This window comes from Malaclemys terrapin, chromosome 14 (assembly GCF_027887155.1).
Source record: "Malaclemys terrapin pileata isolate rMalTer1 chromosome 14, rMalTer1.hap1, whole genome shotgun sequence".
Taxonomy (NCBI): Eukaryota; Metazoa; Chordata; order Testudines; family Emydidae; genus Malaclemys; species Malaclemys terrapin.
In genome coordinates this window covers 38,841,719-38,860,496 of record NC_071518.1, presented here as the reverse complement: position 1 = coordinate 38,860,496, position 18,778 = coordinate 38,841,719, and the positions used below count along the sequence as shown (strand labels likewise).

The 18,778-nt window shown below is 59.0% G+C and overlaps 1 protein-coding gene across 1 annotated transcript in view; it reads right to left on the bottom strand.

The window, feature by feature from the left end:
• Positions 1–6,591: 6,591 nt before the first annotated feature.
• Positions 6,592–18,778, bottom strand: part of HSD11B2 (hydroxysteroid 11-beta dehydrogenase 2) — a 54,153-nt gene continuing 41,966 nt past the window's right edge. The window contains exons 2-5 of the mRNA XM_054048584.1: positions 13,087–13,299; positions 12,417–12,602; positions 10,013–10,150; positions 6,592–7,608 (exon numbers count right to left, since the gene is read on the bottom strand). Of these exons, the coding sequence (XP_053904559.1) occupies positions 7,247–7,608; positions 10,013–10,150; positions 12,417–12,602; positions 13,087–13,299 (899 nt within the window). The 3' untranslated portion in view covers positions 6,592–7,246. The remainder of the gene's footprint in view (positions 7,609–10,012; positions 10,151–12,416; positions 12,603–13,086; positions 13,300–18,778) is intronic.

Below are 18,778 nucleotides of genomic sequence, written 5' to 3'. Positions count from 1 at the left end.
AGGCAGGAGCGGAGGTTCCTGCTGGCTATTTCAGGGCTCTGAGCAGCACACAGTGACTGTCCTTCCCCCTGTCGCCAGGCAGCACTTGCTTCCCGGGGACCTGCTGGTGCTGAGGCAGGCCAGCCACCGAAGAGGGGACCTGGCCAGCAAATGTCTTTGCCCCAGAAAGATTCTTGCTAACCTGCCCGCAACCTGGGAACAGGTATCGAGCGAGGTTGGCCCTGCAGTGGCTGTGGGGGTGGTACGTGCCTACTGCTGTGTGTGGGTGCTGCCCGCCCAACCCCCGTGGCTCCCCCAGGGTCCCCACCAGCTACCACTCTTCTTCTGGGAGCCCCTGGCCTCTGTCCATTCCTGGGGCCTCTGAGCCGGCTATCCTGCCAGGCCAGCTGCCTATATCCCGGGAACAGCTCCCTGCTTCCTATACAAACTGCAGTGACACGTCCGTGTGTGCAGTGAGCAGGCACCACGCCCCTCTGCTCCATGGTTAGGAGCACGGGTCCCCTAACAACTGCAGGCTCATTCCCAGGCTCTGGGGGCAGGGGCTGGGCTAGCAGCTCTTTGCCCAGGTGGTAAGATGGTCATTCAAAGGGATCTAGAAGGCTCTTGAAGTGACCTGTTCCTCTTTCTGGGCCAGGGCTTTCTGGGAAGCTGCCAAACCCCACCCCACCCCTGCTGGGCGTCTGTCACGAACACTGGGGTGTTGGCGGTCAGTGCAGGTAACTGCCTCGGCCTGTAATCGCCCTGCGCAGGTGGGCTGGCTTGAACGCTGGTGTGTTAGCGGTCACTGCAGGTAACTGCCTCAGCCTGTAATCGCCCTGCGCAGGCGGGCTGGCTTGGAGAGTGCACCTGCCTTCAGAGACATGGTTTTTGCAGCCCGTTAATGGAATTGAGATTGGGGGAGTGGGAGACCTGAGGCACATGGGCTTTGAGCTTCTCCTGCCTTCCCTGCTGGCTTTGGGTCACTGCTGCTCTGCGCGGGGGTGGGTGTGTGTGTGTGTGTGTGTGTGTGTGTGTGAGAGAATTCTGGTGCCCTTAGCTACCACCCACCCACACTTGCTCTCTGCTCAGAGCCCCCTTGGCCCGTGCTGAGCTCCACCCTCCTGTCCCCAGAGCACCCTTCTTCTCAGACGCTGCAGCCCAGGCCCTGCTCTGCTGCTCCCTGGAGTCAGGCCCCCGCAGATGACCGTTGCTGGAATTGCACTGTCCCCAAAGCAGGGCGCTCAGCGGGGTAGGGGTGGGGGTGGTTCCAGGCCAGGCTCTGGCCCAGCTGTTTTGCTGGCTTGCTCCAAGCTGGCACTAGACGGCTGCATCTTCCCAGCTTTGTGCTGCTCCCACATGCATGTGTAGGAGGCTGGTAAGAGCAGCCTGGACGCCCTGGCCTTGCTGCTGTCCTGGATCCCCTCCCCCTGTGACAATAAATATCTGCCTAAAGCACCATGCTGCCTCGACTGGTTTCTCGCCTGCAGCTCCAGGAGCCCTTCCCATGTGCAGCGGTGAGACGGGCGGCCCTGTGCTGGGATGGCTGGGGCAAGGCTAGCGCTCAGCGTCTCACTGAGCCCCTGCTTCCCCCCGGGGGGCTTGAAGTGGCCTTGGAGCCACGTGTCAGCTCACCGTGGGACCATCACAGCCCCTGGCAATCCTTGGGCAGGGTCAGTCCTGCTGCCAGCGTACCCGTGTTGCCTGGGCCAGCTCTCCCCCTGCGGTGCAGGCCTGCGGGTATGGGACAGCAGCCTGTTCACGTGCTCATGCTGGCTGGCTGGGCGAGTGCCTCCCCAGGACCCAGTCCAGGCAGCTGGTTTCTCTGACGAAAGGGCTGTGGGTGCAGGCAGGAGGTAGTTCAGTCCTGGCTGTGGGCCCAGGGATCGTGGGGAATGGGACCAGGCTGGGGTGAGCTTGGTCGAAGCCTTCAGCTTCCCCGGGGTCTGAATTTGTGTTTGGAGCCATCCAAGGGGAGGTAGCCACGCTGCAGAACCGCTGCTACCCCATGGCCCTGCGGGGGTTGGTGCTGCCTGGACAGATCTGACACCTGGGGCAGGATTATCCCCATTTCAGAGCTGAGTGACTTGCCTGAGGCCTAACTCTCAAACCCCTTCCTCCTAGGCCCTAGGCCCCAGCCTGCCCATCCCCCGTCACCAAGCGGCCCCCCCGCAGGACTCCGGCAGCAGCCGTAGGTCCCGGTGCTGTTTCCCACATCAGTAATGGCCTAGTCCCTTGTCACGGGCTGGGCTGCCCCACTGGGGCCATGCAGGAGACTGACACTTGGGGGTGGAGCTCCTGCAGCCTGGGCCAGCACATCAGTCACAAGCCCAGCACCCCCTCACTGGCTCTACTCTGGGATGGCACCAGGTCCTGCTGAGTCTGGGGGGTGCCCTCCTCCACCCTGCATGGGCTGCCTGCTGCTATTGCTGTCCCCTGGCGAGGAGAGGCGAGAGGCAGATCCTGGGGGAGTGCCCTCCCCCTTCCTGGGGAGACTGGAGCCAAGTGGGCCCCCAGCCTTCCTCCCCTACTGGTAGTGCCTGCCCCCTGCCCTTCCCGGTCCTCAGCCCTGCCCTCTGAAACGTTTCTCTGGGGGTCATCAAAGGGTTGAGCGTAGCCAGTGATTCCCAGCTGGGCTCCTGGCCTTACTGGGGCTCTCGCTCTCTAGACGACATGAGCACTACAAAGGAACCACACAGAACTAGACCCGAACAGGCCAGGCCAAGCTACGGCCGCACGCTGCTGCTCTGGCTGGGGTCTGGTGCCATCGACAACACGGCTGGAGCTGGCCTGGAGACTGAGGTAAGTGGTACTGTAGACCTGGCCTAAGAGAAAATCTGAGCGGTGGGGGATGTCTCTGCTGCACATCCCCTGTTCCCCATTGGAGGGGTGCGTGGGATGGAGTGTGAGCAGTGCCGTCTTGTTCAGTGGGGGTTGGACGCAGAACTGGGTGGTAATCCTTGTTCTTTACGTTGTAAGGCTGTGACTGGGTTCGCTCACCAGTGGTGCCTCCTGCTGGCCGTCTCAGGAATTAGCTCTCTGAGCGGCATCCCCTCTCCTGTTGTCATCTCCCCCTGCACACCCGCATGAGTCCAGGGCCCCCAGCGTCCTCTTCATGACTTAGCCCTCAGGCTCTGTCACTCTGTTTTTCCCCCTGCCGGGGGAGGATTTCACCTCAGTGGCGGGACGGGTGAGACCGAGTGGGCTACTGCAGCCAGGTCTGGGCTACGTTTTAAAAAGGGTTCTGGTGAGGGTGCAAAAAAGAGCCACCCCAATGAGTTGCAGGCGGAATAAAATGCCTCAAACGTAGGGCCTTGAGGCCCTCAGTAGGTGCAGCTTGGCACAAGGAAGATTGATGGACGTACAGTGCGCAAGTACCTTCACGTGGTGAAAAGGCTGGGGCCAACCAGGTGCTTTAACGCTAGCAGAGGACGGCAGCTGGAGAATTAGTGGCTGGATCCAGACCCACTGAAATGGGAAACGGGGCCCCAATGTGGAAGTGGGGTGATCAGCCACTGGACGGGGTGGATTCGCCGGCTCTTGAAAGCTTCACATCACAGCCGGCCACCTTTCTGGAAGATGTTTTAGCCAAACAAGTTACACTTTAGTCAAATGCAAGTTCCTGGGCAGGCTCCATCCAGGGTGAAATAACAGGGCCTGCCTGTGTGCTACAGGTCAGACCAGATGAGCGAGTGATGGCTGGGGGCCGTGACTGCCCTCAAGCTGTGCCAGTGCTGAGTGCGCCGTGCACACGGGGTGACATAGCCCTGCCTTCCAGAGCTCCTGATGGGGTGTGGAGGGCCAGGGAGTGTTTGCTGCACTGCAGCAGGACGCTGCTAGCTAGGCGGCAGATGCAGAATGGCACAGCCTGGCACTAGGGCAGCCACCTCACGTTTGGCTTGTGCCTCTCACGGGCGGGGTACTGGAGTGCTGGGTGAAGGCCATGGAGCAAAGGACCTCTAGGACCTGATTAGTGGACTCGGTACTGGATGGCCAAACTGGGTTAGTGGAATGGGCAGTGGGCTGGTCTGGCTTGGGTTTAACAGCAGCACTGTGGGCAGCGAGTAGGAAGGTAACTGGAGTCCAGTGAAACACCTGCTGGTGAGCCTCTCAGGAGGGTGAGGGACCAGGCCTGACGCATTAGCTGGGAAGATGCTCCGTCTGCCCAGCTGTTGTGCCGGGGGGGGGGGGGAGATGAGCAGAGTCAACGCACCGGGGGCTGCTCATGAAGACCAGAGTGACACAGAGGTGCTCCCGTGGGTGTGGGGGGGCTGAAGACACCAGGCCATTCTTAAGTTTACCAGCACAGCTGGCACTCGGCTAGGCGAGCCCACAGCCTGCTTAGCCTGGCCGAACCCTTTTCTCCCCACTTTGTCTCATTTCCCACAGGGCTTTGGGGCGAGGCGCTGTATGCACCTAGGTCACCGCTCCCGCAGGGGTGAGCTGCCCGCGCCGACCCTGCTGCGTAATGGCGGCTGGCTCACAGGATGCCATAGACTGGTGGCCTGGCCTGAGAGTGGGAGAATCAGGAGCTGTGGCCCAGGGAGGAGCAGGGCCTGTCGGGGAGGACGTACCATCAGAGACCAGTGTGGGGCCATGGGCCCCAGGTGCACTGAACTGCACCAGCATGCATGGGGCAGCAGCTCGCTGGTGCTTGCCTTGTGGTCATGGCTGGGCCGCTGTCACGAGAGCAGCACATCCCCTCACTGAGGTACTCCCAGCACCTGTGCCGCTCTGCCCACAGCCCCAAAGAGCAGGCTGTGCTGGGAGCGCACGTGTGTCAGGACAGGGACATGTTTGCTTCAGGCTTGGAAGCATTTGCCCTGGGGCCTGGCACGGGGTAACAAGAGGCAGACCCTGAGTGCTCTCTGCCAAGCTGCAGGAACAAGGGCAGGGGGACCCCTGCGTAGCAGGGAGAGGAGAAAGGCGGCCAAGCCGAGACAGCCACTGGGGTGGCACTACTGCTGCCAGCACTGTGGCTGTTCTGGGCAAAGCAGGTACTTCTGCCCCCCGGGATGTCACTCCAGTAATAACAGGCACTGGAAGTCCTAGAACAGCCCCTGCTCTGAAGTTCAATCAACCAGGCTCCCAGTTCACTGTGAGAGATGAACCCTTCCTTGTGGTTGCAGGCCCAGACCCAGGCACTGGAGTGGTCCCATGTCCAGCCAGTCCCCTCGCTCTATATTCATACATGCTGCTGGCAGGTTTGGAGCACAGGCAGCTACCCCTGTTGCAGGCCTTGTATGGCGGCTGTAAGCCCTGTCCCAAAGAGCCTGCAGGCGCTAGAGCCCAGCTGCAGTGAGTGACTCGCACTGTGTGGGGGAGAGAGCATGTGGGGGTACCAGCCTGGCCCCGTGGCTCTAGTACTCTGGTGCTCTGTTTCCGGAGTTAGCATCACGGCTTAGCCAAACCAGGCCCGTCCTTGCAGAGGGTGTGGGGCATATAAGTGAGAGGCCAGGCCTGGGGAGAGGGACAAACAAGGCTCTGCTGCCCTTGGCTACAAGCACACAGGAGGGCAGAGCTGGGCATGGGAACCAGTTCCGCTCTCCAGAGCGATCAGCCTGGCCCAGAGCAATTCTGCAACCCCAGGCAGCTGTGGGGCTGCGCCCTGCCCCAGTTAGAGACTGGAAGACGGCTGGGGCCCTGGAGTTGTCCCAGAGCTCCTAGCCCAGCCAGCGCCAGTCCCTGGTGGCTGCATGAGCCGTGCCACTGGGCGGGCTGGTAACTGCTGCCATGTGGGGGAGCAGCCTGGGGGCAGCAAAGGTCCCAGGACCAGGGGGGTGCTGAGTTCGCTCGGCCTCACCCCCCAGGAGGAGCTGTGGAGCGGGGGCCTGGGACGGGACCAGGTGCTGAAGCAGCAGCATCTCCTCCGTGCCATTGCAGTGCATACCTGCAGCGGGCTGACGCCATCACCCTGTGCCTCAGGGAGAGGGGCTGGGCTGCCCCAGCTGTGCTCAGACTGGGGCATGCCCCCCACCTCACAAGCTCCCTATCCTGTCAGTGGGGTGCCCCTCCCTAGGGCCTGTGCATCCCACTAAGCCCATCTCACAGCCGGGCTGTCCCCGCAGCAGCACCTGCTCACATGTGCCACCACATGCCAATGCGGTGGGCAAGTGTCCTGGAGATGGTTTGGCAGAGCTAATGATCCCCGCTCCCTGGCTAAATGGGCACTGGCTGGCCAGCCTGCCCACGCTGCAACGCATCCCATAGCAGCCACAAACCTGGACACACACACTCACCCCTGTATACTGCCCCCCCTCCCACCGCAGAGACCCACAACCACTGCCCTGGCCGGCAGACCGACAAACGGGTGGATGTGCCAAACGCTGGAGCATCAACACAACAATCACAGGGCCACCCACACGCACCCACACACCAATTCGCAAAGAACCCGACACACACAACAGAAAACAGCATCGTCAGCAGGCGAGCTGCACCCCTGCAGGGCTGTCATCACCCAAAGACTTTCCTCCCCCTTCCAAGGCTGGTAGGGCCCAATCCTGCACTGGGCGGGAGATGGACTTAATGACCATTTCCAACACCTCTGGGCGTGGACTTCCCTGAGGAGGCCCCACCGCCTCCCGCCCGGAGAGAGCGAGACCTCAAGGGTTTAGCTGAAATACAAATAACCGGTTTATTTAAAAAGTGACAATCACATAATTCATCCTGTGAGAAGAGCTGTAGAGCGTCTGCTCAAGACTTGGCCACCGCAGTCCCGGCTGACGTCGAGGAGCACCAGGTCCTGGGCTGGAGTGTGAAGAGCTGCACAGAGAGGCAGACACAGGTTTGATCCATTGACAGGTAAAAGCCACCACCCTTGAGCCAGTCAAGAGCCAGTGGAGAGGTTAACACTCACATCCCAGCAGCAGCAAAGAAAAATTCACTCAGCTGAGAAAAATCACTGAGGTACAGGACAGGGTGAGGGGCCGATGACCCAGCCGTTAGTCCGCGTATCGCCAGCGGCCTCGTCATGAGAGACACACGCCGTTAGAAAAATAATACAAACCGAGATCTCTAGAGCACTTTGATTCTTACACAGTAGGAAACAGATCTGCAGCCGTTTGATTCAGAGAAAGCAATTTGATTGGTGAGTGCTGATTATCCCTGCCCGGCCCCCAAGAACAATGCGGCGGCTGCGTCATGCGCACGCGCTCTTGGTTTTACCGAGGTTTATGCCTAGGACTATAAAGCGAGAAGACTCCCTCCACCCTGTCCCTGCTTTACAATAGCTCCGGGCGCCTTCCTGCTCCCCCCAGCCTGCGGGCCAGGGTCATTCGTGCTTGAGGCCGTTCTGTGGCTTTGGCTGCAGGGCCCTGGGCAGTTTTTGGTTGATGAAGAAAGTTTTCAGGAAGAGGTCTCTGATGATGGAGGGCAGATAGTGGTGGATGAAGTAAATGAGCCACATGCCCACCCCCGGGTAATAGCGTGCCGCCGGACTGGCAGCGATGAGGGCGTCGGTGATGCTGTTCACCACTGAACTCAAATCCTCATTTGCAGTCTTCATAAATTTCACAAACTGCTTGTTGATCTCATGGATGTACTCCTCCCCGTAGGCCTGCAGCAGGTCGGCGGGCAGGCTGGCCAGGAGCTGCTCCTTCTTCTCATGCCAGTAGGCAGGGTCGCAACTCGTACCTAGAACGAACCAAACATCCTTAAGCCCTAGTCCCTGCTGCCCCGGGGGAATGCAGAGAGCACAGCACCTCCCTCCTCCAGCCAGGGCGGCCGTGGCTAGCAAACCTAGGGAGCCGTCCCTCCTCCCAGCCGTGGGGTCAAGAACCGGCCCCGCCAGCCTGTGCTCACGGCAGGAGGGGGGGTCATGCAGCAGTTCTCATCCCATAATCCCTTCTAAGGGCCAGGCTGCTCAGTGAGCAACGTGAACACGCCACTGCTTAGGAACGGCCTCCGGTTCTCAGGGGCCATCTACACAGCAAAACTGCCGCGCGTCCCAGAGCCTGGGTCAATTGACTCTGGCTTGTGGGGCTCTCACTACAGGGCTGAAACACAGGGAGTGGGTCAGAGCCCAGGGGGTCCAGCCCCAGCCGGAACATGCCCAGTGCTTTCTCCAGCCCCGGAGCACGAGCCCCGCAAGCCCAAGGCAGTCGGCCCTGGCTGAGACTCGCTGCCATGGGGTTTTTGGCTGTGTAGACGTACCCTCTGGACACAAGTTGGTGACCCGTCCCTGCTGGGTAGGGCCCTATCCAAGTCACGGTCCAGTTTGGTCAACTTCATGGTCATAGGAATTTAAAATTAGTCAATGTCACGGTTTCAGTGTCTACACCTGAAATTTCAGTGTTGTAACCATGGGGGGCCTGACCCAAAAGCAGGTCACAAAGCTGTTGTGGAGCAGGGGGTGCCACCCTCACTTCTGAGCTGCCTTCAGCCCTCATCCTCAGTCCTGGATTCTCCACTACCTCCGTGTCCCCCGCATGCTGTCTCGGCATGCACCTCATGGCCACGTAAGGGTTCGTCTACACAGGAACCTTATTCCGGACTAATATGGGGCATGAATTTACAGTAGAACAGCCACTCCAGAACAGCTCCATGTGCGGCCAAGCCCACGCTCCTCCTTTGGGCAATGCAGTGCACGGATTTTTAAAAGTAACTAGTGGCACCCAGCGTGCAGCCCTACCTCCGGCTGACATTTCCCCAGGAACGTATCTCGCTGCCCTTGCTCTCTTTGATCTAGCTGTGAGTTGTGGATTGTGGGGTTTCTGTTTTTTCCGGGACAGTCCCTGCCCACCGTTGCTCTTATACAATAACTGTTAAGTAACAGCAGCATAATGACAGGGCGAGGCAAATAGCACACGGACGACACGTGCAGATGATGACACTAAAGTGACAGGAGTTGCTAACATCAGTGAAATCCAACAGCAGGCCCCAGAGAGACGAGACACGCGGCCGGCAGGTAAAGTGAGAGTCAACCTGCAAAAAGATTGCTAAAGAGCTGGGGAAAAGAACCCCAAGCCTAGATCCACCCTGGGAAGCAGAACTGCTGAGACTTGGGGAGAGTAAATTAGACAAGGTATTGCAGAGTGAAAGCACCACTTCATCCAGGAGCCAGAAGGCTGCTTAGTGCCCCATCGAAATAGAGCGAGGACAAGATCTCTGGCCCAGAGAGACACCACACGGCCAGGGAAGGAGCAGCCAGCTAAGTTAGTTCCACGATATTAACATCCCATCTCCCCTGCTGACCTGCCCCCCACGTTTGGACTGGCTGGGGTTCGAATAGCAAAATCTGTCCCTGGTGCTCTCCCCGGGAGCGGAGCAGAAAAAGCCCGGTGCAGTTGTGGTCGGAACTCGTGTCAATGCAGCCCCGCTCTGTACAGCTCCGGGGAGCGACCAGCTGGCAGGTCTCCCCCCACACCAGAGAAATGCTCCTCTCTAACCCGGGGTGCGAACACACCTGAAATGTGGGGCTCCGTTCTGGGCACTTCTATGGCCAACGTGCAGATAGTTCAGAGCAGAGGAACTGCCGTGACCGGGGCCGGAGGGATGGTTAGCACAGGACCAGAAAAGAGCGAGGTGCGGCCAAGGGACAGCTAAGGCCAGACGTTCTAGAGAGGCTCAGCATCGCACCCAGCAGCTCCCGGTGTTCTTACTGTGGCCATGAGGGGGACATTCTGGCAGCCTCCCCCTTAGGCTCTGGGCAATCAGACAGCACCGCGCAGTACACAGAGCTCCCAAAAGGGAAGCAAATGACAGCTGGGGCTGTGCCATTAGAGAGTTCGGGGTTCTAGGCCTGGCCGTGCCTGGAGTGATCTGCAGCAATCTCTCCGTGATCTGACCTTTAGCGAGAGGCGGACGCGGCTGGTCCTTTCCTCCTCTCCTGTACAGACAGAGGCTTTAGTTAACAACGGCTGTGAAATGCTCAGTAAACATTCGGGGGGCCAGCTGGGACTGGGCGTCTTCCCACGCAGCAGGTTTTTGGGAGCCGGGCGTGCGCGGCGTTCCCTGAGACACGCACCCTTGTGACAACCTGCCCAACGCACCACGTGTCCCCCCAGCACGGCCCGGCTGGCAGGCGAGGGGCTCTTACCAGTTTTGAAGTAGCCGGGTAGGATCACGCTCACTTTGACCCCCCAGGGCTCCAGCTCGCTGCGGAATGTGTCCATGAGGAGGGTGAGGGCAGCTTTCGAGGCTCCGTACGCTGCTAAACAAGGGTACGGCATGTCGCCTTGGGGAGAAGAAAACACACGGGCCGTTACTGCGGGGGCACAACCGTATCCAAACCCCTGGGGCCCGGTCCTGTGTGGTCCAGCACTTCCACACAGCACAGCTGGGCACACAGATCGGCACGGCCTCTCCAAGAGCCACGGGATGAAACTCGGGACTGTCACAGCCGAGACCCGAGTTTGAGTCCTCACTCCCCCTCCAGCTGAGAGTGCCTCAGCCCCGGCACGGCAGCCCCCACTGGCTTCCGGCTAGAACAATGGGCGAGTGTCAGGAGGTCACTTCTCCTCCCTAAAGACCTCCGGGGCTTTGGAGCAAGTTATCTAAAGCCACGCCACCCGCCCAGGGCGCCAGCTCTCAGAACAGCTCCATTCCCCAGAGAGGATGGACCCGCCTGCCTCCAGGGGGAGACGTGTGGGAACTTTTTGGCAAGCAGCACAAGGCTACAGACCTGCCTCCAGGGGGAGAGACCGACCCCAACGCTTGGAGCTCTGCCTTCAGAACAAGATGCAAACCTCACAATGGCAGCTGGGGACGAGGGAGCAACAAAAATAAAACCATTCAGCAGCTTTCTGGGCATGAAGGAGGCAGCTAGCCCCCTTGCTGGACTCTTCGTTGTGTTTGCTACTCAGCATGCTCAGATGCTGCGGCCACAGGAGGGTGACCAGGTGGCCAGTTTTCGACTGGAACACCCGGACGAAAAGGGACCCTGGCGGCTCCGGTCAGCACCGCCGACCAGGCCATTAACAGTCCAGTCGGTGGTGCTGCAGGGTTAGGCAGGCTAGTCCCACTCTGTCCTGGCTCCTAGGCTGGGGGTGGGGGCTGGAACGGGGCCAATGGGAGCTGCAGGGGCGGTGCCTGTGGATGAGAGCAGCGTGCAGAGCTGCCTGCCGTGCCTCCGCCTAGGAGCCAGAACTGCTGGCTGCTTCCAGGGCGCAGTGCGGAGTCAGGACAGGCAGGAAGCCTGCCTTAGGCCCCCCACCAGGAGCCGTCTGAGGTAAGCCCTGCCCCAGCCCCCGCAAACCCAGAGCCCCCTCCTACACCCCAAACCCCTCATCCCCGGCCACACCCCAGAGCCAGCACCCTCAGCCGGAGCCCCCTCCCGCAGCCTGAACCCCTCCTCCCCGTCCCCACTCCAGAGCCTGTACCCCCAGTTAGAGCCCTCACCCCCTCTGCACCCCAACCTCCTGCCCCAGCCCAGTGAAAGTGAGTGAGGGTGGAGGAGAGCGAGCCACTGAGGGAGGGGGAATGTAGTGAATGGGGGGCATGGCCTCAGGGAAGGGGAGGGGCTAGGGTGTTCGGTTTTGTGCAATTAGAAAGTTGGTAACCCTAGGCCACAGGTGCCAGATAAAACATACATTATTGGGGATCGGGGCAAACTGGGCTTGATATCTACTACCTGAGGCCAGTATGAAAAATACTGGGACCCTACGGAGAAACTCACCATCAAATCTGCCTCCCAGGCAGCTAGGAGAACAGTGCCTGTTTGGTTTCTGTTCAGGGCTATTCTATGGGATAACTCCTGCTTTTGGCCCGTAGGCTGATAGCCAAGTCCCCGGGGGTGGATTGGGGGAAATACATGGCACATTTCAACTTTTGGGAGAAAAAAAAATCCAAATCCAAAATATTTGGGCTGAAAACCAAAATATTTCAATTCCAACGTGGTGCCTCATGGGAGTTGTAGTGCGGGCAACTCGTGCTCATGTTCTTTATCAGCCAGGCTCCCTGGGTCGGACTACATCTCCCATAACACACCATACTCTCTTGTGGGTGGGATGGTGCATCGTTAGTCACATGGCTGTTGTGCTTCATGGCTGATGAAGTCTGGCTGGGGTGTCTGGCTCATAGAGAACAGGGACATGGGCAGAAGTTACATTCAGCCGGAGCTGTCAGAGCCGAGCTCCGGTAAATATTTCCAAGCCCGATGGAGTTTTCATAGCATGTTGGCTCTGTGTGTGTGGGCTGGGGGGGAGCGGCTTTGGGAAATACTCTATGAGAATTTAAGCCCTGGACATCAGGCAACCAAACTACAGCTCCTATGAAACCTCTGTCTGCCAGAAACTGGGTGTGGACGACGGGATGGATCGTTCACCAACTGCCTGTTCTGTTCATTCGCTCGGAAGCACCTGGCTTTGGTCACTGTCGGAAGACTGGATACAGGGCTAGCTGCACCATTGGGCTGACCCAGTATGGCCGCTCTTATGAGGCCCTGTGGCCCCGTTCCCACCCAGCCCCACTTTTTCCCCACCGGGTGGGGACCGGGTCTTTACCTGCCGGGCTGCTGACAGTCACAATCCTGCCCCGGGCGGAGCGGAGCAGGGGCAGCAGCGCTTTGGTGAGCTCAAGCGTGCCGAAGAAGTTCACGTCCATGCAGGTGCGGAATTTGCAGAGGGGGGAGAGCTCGGCGTCAGCGATGGTGTCGTCGAAGCCCGCGTTGTTCACCAAACCCCAGAGCCCTGCGGGCAGGGGCCCGGAGAAAGCGAGCATCAGCAGGATGCAGGCACGGGACCGGCACGGCCTGACGCGACCCCCTGTTCGAATGCCCGCGCCGATCGGAGCTGCTTAGGGAGCTCAGTTCTACCCTGAGGCAGGGAGGGGACCCACCATGATCTGTGAGCGATCTCCTCCCCCTAGAGAGTGCTCCCCAGGTCAGGAGGGGACAGCGGTTCAGAGCCAGGCATAGATCATTTCCATGCACCTGCCAAGCTGCAGCTGGAGCCCAAGGGTGAGGGGAGAGCTGAGTTGGGGGCATAGCCACGGCCAGGAAGGAGGGGGAGAAACAAACACCAGCCTCCCGCGTGGATCGTGGCGGGAGGCCGTGGGTGCAGCCTGAGCAGCGTAACCAGAAGGGGCCGGTCTGGGGCCCTGCTCCACAGGCTGAGGGCACCGAGTGGGGCGTCTCGCGACGGGCTGCCCCCGGCGTTCTGCCAGGGCTCCTACCTGTCCTCGCCGTCTGGGGCTGGACGAGCTGCTGGGCTTTCCGGATATCTTCCGGTTTGGTCAGGTCCATCTGCAGCAGTGTGAGGCTCGGCGAGCAGCGCTGCCGGAGCTCCTTGGCGCCAGCGCTCTGCAGGTCCAGCACGCTGGCAAACACCTTAAAGCCCATGGAATCCAAGTGGCACGCGGCCTGCTTTCCAAACCCGGAATCGCACCCTGCAAGAGCCCAGAGAAGACTTAGAGAGAGCCAGGGTGCCAGGCACTACCCGCTGCCTACAACCCGGCCCGGCTGCACCCTCCACTTCCTGAGCTCCAGGAAACAGGGGCGGGCGCACCCCCCCGGGAAGATGCCCTGAAAGGGCAGCCAGGATTATCTGTGTCGGGGAGTTTGGGGGTGGGGTGAAGCCATGACAGCTAGATCGACACCACGTCCTCCCCCTACACCTAGAGGAAAGGTAGCTAAGCCATCTTGCCCTCTCACTCCCCACCGGGCACAGCCGAGGATCTGGCCCAGAGGCGGATGCGTGCACAGAGACCCTCTGCTGCAGCGGCACCTGTGCGCCTTGTGGGTAGGGGGGCAGGATCTACTTCATGGGGATTTCGTAGTGACAATAAAATCTTTCATGAGAACCATTCAAAGGGCCTTCGAAAGGTGGGTAAGTCTCATTCTGCCTAGGCCCAATGACTTGCCAGGTTGTCATAGGGAGCTGATGATTGAGGGGCAGAGGGGGTCCCTAGCTGTTAAGCAGAACTCCCCATTAATTACAGCAAAGAATGGCACCACATGGTCCAGAGCCAGGTGCCTGGCTCCCCGTCTGTTCATCTAGCCATTGGGCAGCACTGCCTAGAGCCCAGCAGCAGCTCCCAGCGGAGTGCCAGCAGTGCCTGGGAGCCCAGCTGTGAGATTTGGCAGCCAGCGTGGGGCAGGGATGTTATTAAACCAACGTACGACGCACCCCAGAGACCCCACTGCTTTCATGGGCCTCAGACGGGGTGTCTAGATAGAGTTTCTGGTCCTGGGTTAACTTGAGAGAAGTAGCACAACTGGAAATGCTACTCGAGACGTTCCAGGTGTTTGTGTCCCCCGTGGCTAGGAGCGCTCCCGCGGCGTGCGAGTGCTGGTTCGTGGTGCTGGCAAAGCACTCCTGCTGCGAATGCAACTACAGTGGCAAAGCTATACCCATAAAAGGGCAATTTCCCAGTCTAGCTCCATTTATACTCTGGGCTTTTGCTGATCAGGACTCAGATCTCTTCGCACCCCAACCAACACCGCTCTTCTGGCAGAAGCCTGCAGTGTAGACTTGGCCTTAATTAAGGACTTAGGGCTAGTCTACACTGGCAACGCTAAAGCTAAAGGAAGTGTTGCTGACTTTCATTGCTAGTCTTGTGAGATTTGGCACATGTCACAAAGCCCCAGCTTCTGGAGTCAGGTGATTATGTGAGCGACTTTTTTTTTATTTTTTTAATGAAAGTTTCTAGCCCTCGTGGTTGTGTGAAAATGTGACTTGAAAAGCCAGATGATGAATTAAAAGAATCCCAAATGTCCACATTTTTAAACCCGCCTGACTTTGTAGCCAACCTCTGAGTGTTGAATGCCTGGGGCTGGCAGTGCTGAGTGGGGAATGTGGTGCCAGCAGGAGCCAGCCTGGGACACGGTGCTAGATCTGACCGGCGGTATCATCCGGCTGGCCCCTGAGCCTTCCCACTCTCGGCTGGCAGTCTGAATGATCTAGGGTGTGTTTATCTGGGGCTATTTTTAGAGCTGTGCTCGGTGATGGGTTTGGAGATAAATGAGTGTTTTGTTCCTCCTCCGTGAGGTAAAAACAGCAGCGGAGTGACCTAATAAATCTCTGTGCCAAGGTCACGTCCTCATGGGACGGGGGCCTCCTCCCTTGCTGCTTGTCTGCTGATGAGATCGGAGGGGAAGATTAGGGGGGAGGTAGAGTCGGAGCAGGGCTTGGCTCCAGGGCATGGTGGGAAGGTGTAGACGGGCAGCAGGAGGTTGGGACTGATACTGCAGGCCCTGGGAAAGCTGTGTGCATTTGGAGCTGATGACGTTCAGGTAGTGGCAGGTGCCCTACTGATAGCCCTGGAGGCTGACGTCCTCGGCTTAGTCCCAGACCAGGTCCGGCCCGGACAGCAGCGTCTGCCACGTGCTGCCTCACCAGTGTGCCTCAGCCTGCCCTGCAGGAGGAGAGGGGCCAGGCTTGTTTGTTCCTGAACCTCGTTGTTGAGCCTAAAGCAGACCCAACCGCTTGTGGGGAGGTGAGGGGGCCGGGACGGACAGACCGGCGCCTTCTGCGTGCTGGATTTGGGCGGCCATGACCGCTCCCACTGGAAAGAAGGCCTCTGCACTGCTGGGTTTGTGCCATGTCTGTGGGCTGGGGCTTGGTGCACAGGTATTATCCAGTAGCAGGTACGATAAGTACATTTTAGACAGTTCCACATATCCAGTCCATGGTAGGCATTCTCCATAAGAAACTGTTATGCGGGAGGTTGGGTGGCTCCCAGGAAATGTGTCTTTGATCTGTGAGCAGCAGCAAAGTAGTTTGAAACTGGTGGACTAAATGGGAGAGCAGTTAAATGTCCCTTTGTTTAGTGATAGCTGAAACAGTAGAAGCCACTGCCCAAATCACAAGTCAGTGTGGCGAAACTGGAATAGGAGTTGAGCCATGCAATCTGAGGGGTTTTCCCAGGGGTCTTACTGCAAACACAAGGGGCTGTGTATGGTTTGGTGGAGCTGTATGTGTGCGCTAAACAGAAACAGCAGAAAAGAGGAGAGGGCCCAGAGAAACCCAAGGAAGCAGCTTCCTTGTTCACAAATCCAAGCCTCTTTCCAGAAAGCACACTGCCCAAAAAGCTCTCTGTCTCAGCTTTCTCACAGGGTCGTGCTCTTAGCACTGAGCACAGCAGAAGTCAAACAGGACTTTCCATGTTCTTTGTCAATAAACAGGATTGCATCACAGAAACACCTGACTTCATCATCAATGTCTCCTCTTAACAAAAACAACCAGCAAGGACCTGAATATTGGCTAACATCTTGGGCTAAAAAGGGGAAGACTAAAGCTTGTCAACATGGGCACTTTACAGCGCTGCAACTTTCTCGCTCAGGGGGTGAAAAAAAAAAAAAAACCCTGAGCGCAGCAAGTTTCAGTGCTGTGAAGTGCCAGTGTAGACAGTGCCCCAGTGCTGGGAGCTGCACTCCTCGTGGAGGTGGGTTTTTAGAGCGCTGGGATCGCTGCCAGTGTAAACCAGGCCACAGGCTCCAATCCAACACCACCCACTGAAACACATGCTTCCCTATAGGCATATGGGCCAGAATTCACATACAACTAACAAGCTGCAAGAACAGTGTTAACGACTGTATCAGAACAACGCAAACACACAGGAGTCACCTGCCCTGGTTCAGCCACCGCCCCGCCCGGCCCTGCCTCCTCGCTGGGTGGTAGCAGCAAAGGTGCGTTGTGAGGACAAACTCAAGCCACACCTTTCTCAGGGTTCTCTGTGTTCTTCAGACAGGGCGGCGTGCAAGCACAGCCCAGCAATTCTCTGGCCACGTGGCATCTGTGAGGTTTAAACTCTCCCATCTAGCAATGCAAAACCAAACAGGGCATCCCTTCCAGCTAGCCCCCTCCCTGGGAAGTGGCCAGTGCACTCCAGACAGTCGCATTCACGCAGCAGCCGCCAGAGCCCGAGGGACTGTTACTAAGAGCGAAGACGCTGTTCGCAGCACATTAACACTCACCAACTGCAATTTTCAAGCCCTCCTACCCAATCAAACCAGCCCCGGGGAGGGCTCTTCCCCTGCCACACTCCAGCGTCCCAGGCCCGGTCCTTCTGGGGCTGAGGCTGGTCAAGAATCGCTCCCTTCCATTCGATTGGCCCAGCAAGGTGTCTTGGATCCCTCTCGGAAATCAGACTTCCCGGAAAAACTCCCCGTTGGGCAGAGCCCAGGCCTGGCCAATGTCTACCTGACCGGTGACCGCTGAGACCGGTGCGCATGGAAACACTCAATTAACTCTAGCCGTGCTAGTGCTCCAGGTAGAGTAAGCGGTTAGCACCCTTTCAGCACGTTGTGTCTCCGAAGTGTGATGCAAAGACGAGCGCGAACTGCTGGAATCTCCGTCATCTTCACTTTGATTTGAAACCCGCCACGCCGCTGCAGAGACCGTCACTAAAGTCAACAGCCACTGTTTATGTAGGGCCTTCAGTGCTGTGCCAGCCAGGCAGCAGTGGAGGGAGAAGAGGTGGCCTCAGATGCTTGCACCAGGATTCACTCTTCTGGGGCCAAGCTGCAGCCCCTCCCGCCGGCAGCACGCAGCAGGGCAGACAGGTGGCTGCGGCCCCCGGGGCTGCACAGGGACAGAGGGTGGCACAGGATGAGGGGCTTGTCCTTTGAACAAGCCCTCCCTCCCCCCCCCTTGCTAAGCATGATTCAGGAACCTTTATTTTCTGGCTTGTCATATCAAGGATGGCGGAAGACTAATGTGGGGCTCCACTCAGCCCCCTCCATCCCCACTGTCCCTTAGCAAAGGCTCTGACTGCGCTCTCCCGGACAGGGCACATTGCCTGTAGGACAATGCAAACCGCAGCACTGCTGGGAGCTGAGGGACTTATACCAGCAAGTGAGTCAAGCACAACCACGCCCCACGCCCCCCCTTTCCCAACAATTCCTTAGCCAGTAGGACAGACACCTGCTCTCCAAGGAGCCAGGGTGCCGCAGAGCAGGGACAGGGTGTCTTGGGTGCTGGGGGAGGGCAGGGACTGCTCAGCAATAAGGATCTCCTTTCCGTCCACGCGCTCTGAGCCCCCGGGGCAGGAAACGCTCAGTCTGCAATGGTGAACACCGGGCTGGCCTGGGCAGTTCTGGGCCCCCAACGCACTCCCCTGCTGGGGGCTAGGGGGACCAGAGAGCAAGTGTGAAAAATCGGAACGGGGGGGGGGGGCAATATAGGAGGCTATATAAGAAAAAGACCCAAAAATCAGGACTGTCCCTCTAAAAATCGGGACATCTGGTCACCCTACCGGGGACAGAGCAGGCCCCAGGGGATTTAAAACAGGAGCAGAGCCCAAGGGCAGGCCAGAACGCGGGATTGCACCAATGGGGCAGCACCAGCGCAGAGCCCTTGCAGTGTAGACGCACCACCCCGGGGTGAGGAGTGACTCGCCCTGGTCTCCCTGTGCCTCCAGGCTGTGCTGGGGGAAGGAGGGGACGCCAGGCGAGAGGCCCAAGAAGAGCAGGAAAGCCTAGCACCACATCCCAGCTCTGCCTGCTCCAGCCACACGCCCCCCCTCACAGCCCCGAGAAAGCAAAGGCTCCCCCGACCCGGGCAGGACCCCAGCACCAGAGCCCCCCCCAGCACCGTCTAAGGCTGCCCAGTGCCAGGCAGGACAATGGCTCGGTGTGCTCCGGGGCCCCGTGCAGAGGGAGCTGCGGGGCAGCAGCGGGGGTCAGTTAGGGGTACGACGCTGGAGCCAGGCCCAGGCCCCGCTGGCCAGCCCCACGGCTGATTCTGCTGGGCCAGGGATTGTCTTGTGTCCGGCTCTGGCTCTCACGCAGGAGCCAGCGTCTGAGGGAGCTGCCGGGGATCAGGGGGTGCAGGGTATTGCGTGTGTGTGTGTGTGGGGGGGTGTTCTAACGCTCTTCCCCACATGGGTATGACCAGGCGTTACCGACCAGCACAGCCTCCTGGGG